Source organism: Plasmodium reichenowi (assembly GCF_001601855.1).
Source record: "Plasmodium reichenowi strain SY57 chromosome Unknown, whole genome shotgun sequence".
NCBI classification, from domain to species: domain Eukaryota; phylum Apicomplexa; class Aconoidasida; order Haemosporida; family Plasmodiidae; genus Plasmodium; species Plasmodium reichenowi.
Window position 1 is genome coordinate 1 of NW_017962307.1, and position 560 is coordinate 560.

The 560-nt window shown below is 20.2% G+C and overlaps 1 protein-coding gene across 1 annotated transcript; it reads left to right on the forward strand.

Annotated features, from left to right (window-relative positions):
• Positions 1–36: 36 nt before the first annotated feature.
• Positions 37–495, forward strand: PRSY57_0012400B (putative membrane protein; the record flags this gene model as incomplete). The annotated part of the gene is made up of 3 exons (XM_020114208.1): positions 37–173; positions 240–314; positions 461–495. Coding segments are annotated over 3 exons (247 nt in total), but the record flags the coding sequence as incomplete, so codon positions are not given.
• Between the last annotated feature and the right edge of the window lie 65 nt (positions 496–560).

Sequence of the window (560 nt, forward strand, 5' to 3'; positions counted from 1 at the left end):
AAAAAATAATAATTATTTATAATATATTCTTTGTAGGTATACATATAGCATCATACATTATTTGTAATTACTGTTTTTTTTCTTATATTTGTCTTGTTTTATTTCTCTCCTCTTTTGACGATTCTACACTAAGCCTCCTTTTTCCTTCGGGGAATGCTCCAGAACTTTATATGGTAATATACATGTATATATATATATATTTTTCATACTTATACCTTTATTTTCTTTATCTTTTTTAGAGTGACACAATTATGTGTATTCCCACATTTATATTCATTTGTTTAGTCAACACCATATTTTTTCTATTTTATTTGGTAAAGAATAATTTTTAAATCAGTATAAATGTAAAATATGGAATATATATAGGCATATTTAAGAATATTATTTTTATTTTATGTTTCTTTGACTTTTTTTGTTTTGTTCTGATTTATTTATTTATTTTTACTTTTATTTTTTGTAGTTTATTGTATTTATGAATTGTGTCCCCTTTTTTGAGTAAGTGTAAATAAGACATATTTTTTTATACATGTTTAAATAAATATATATATATATTTATATAT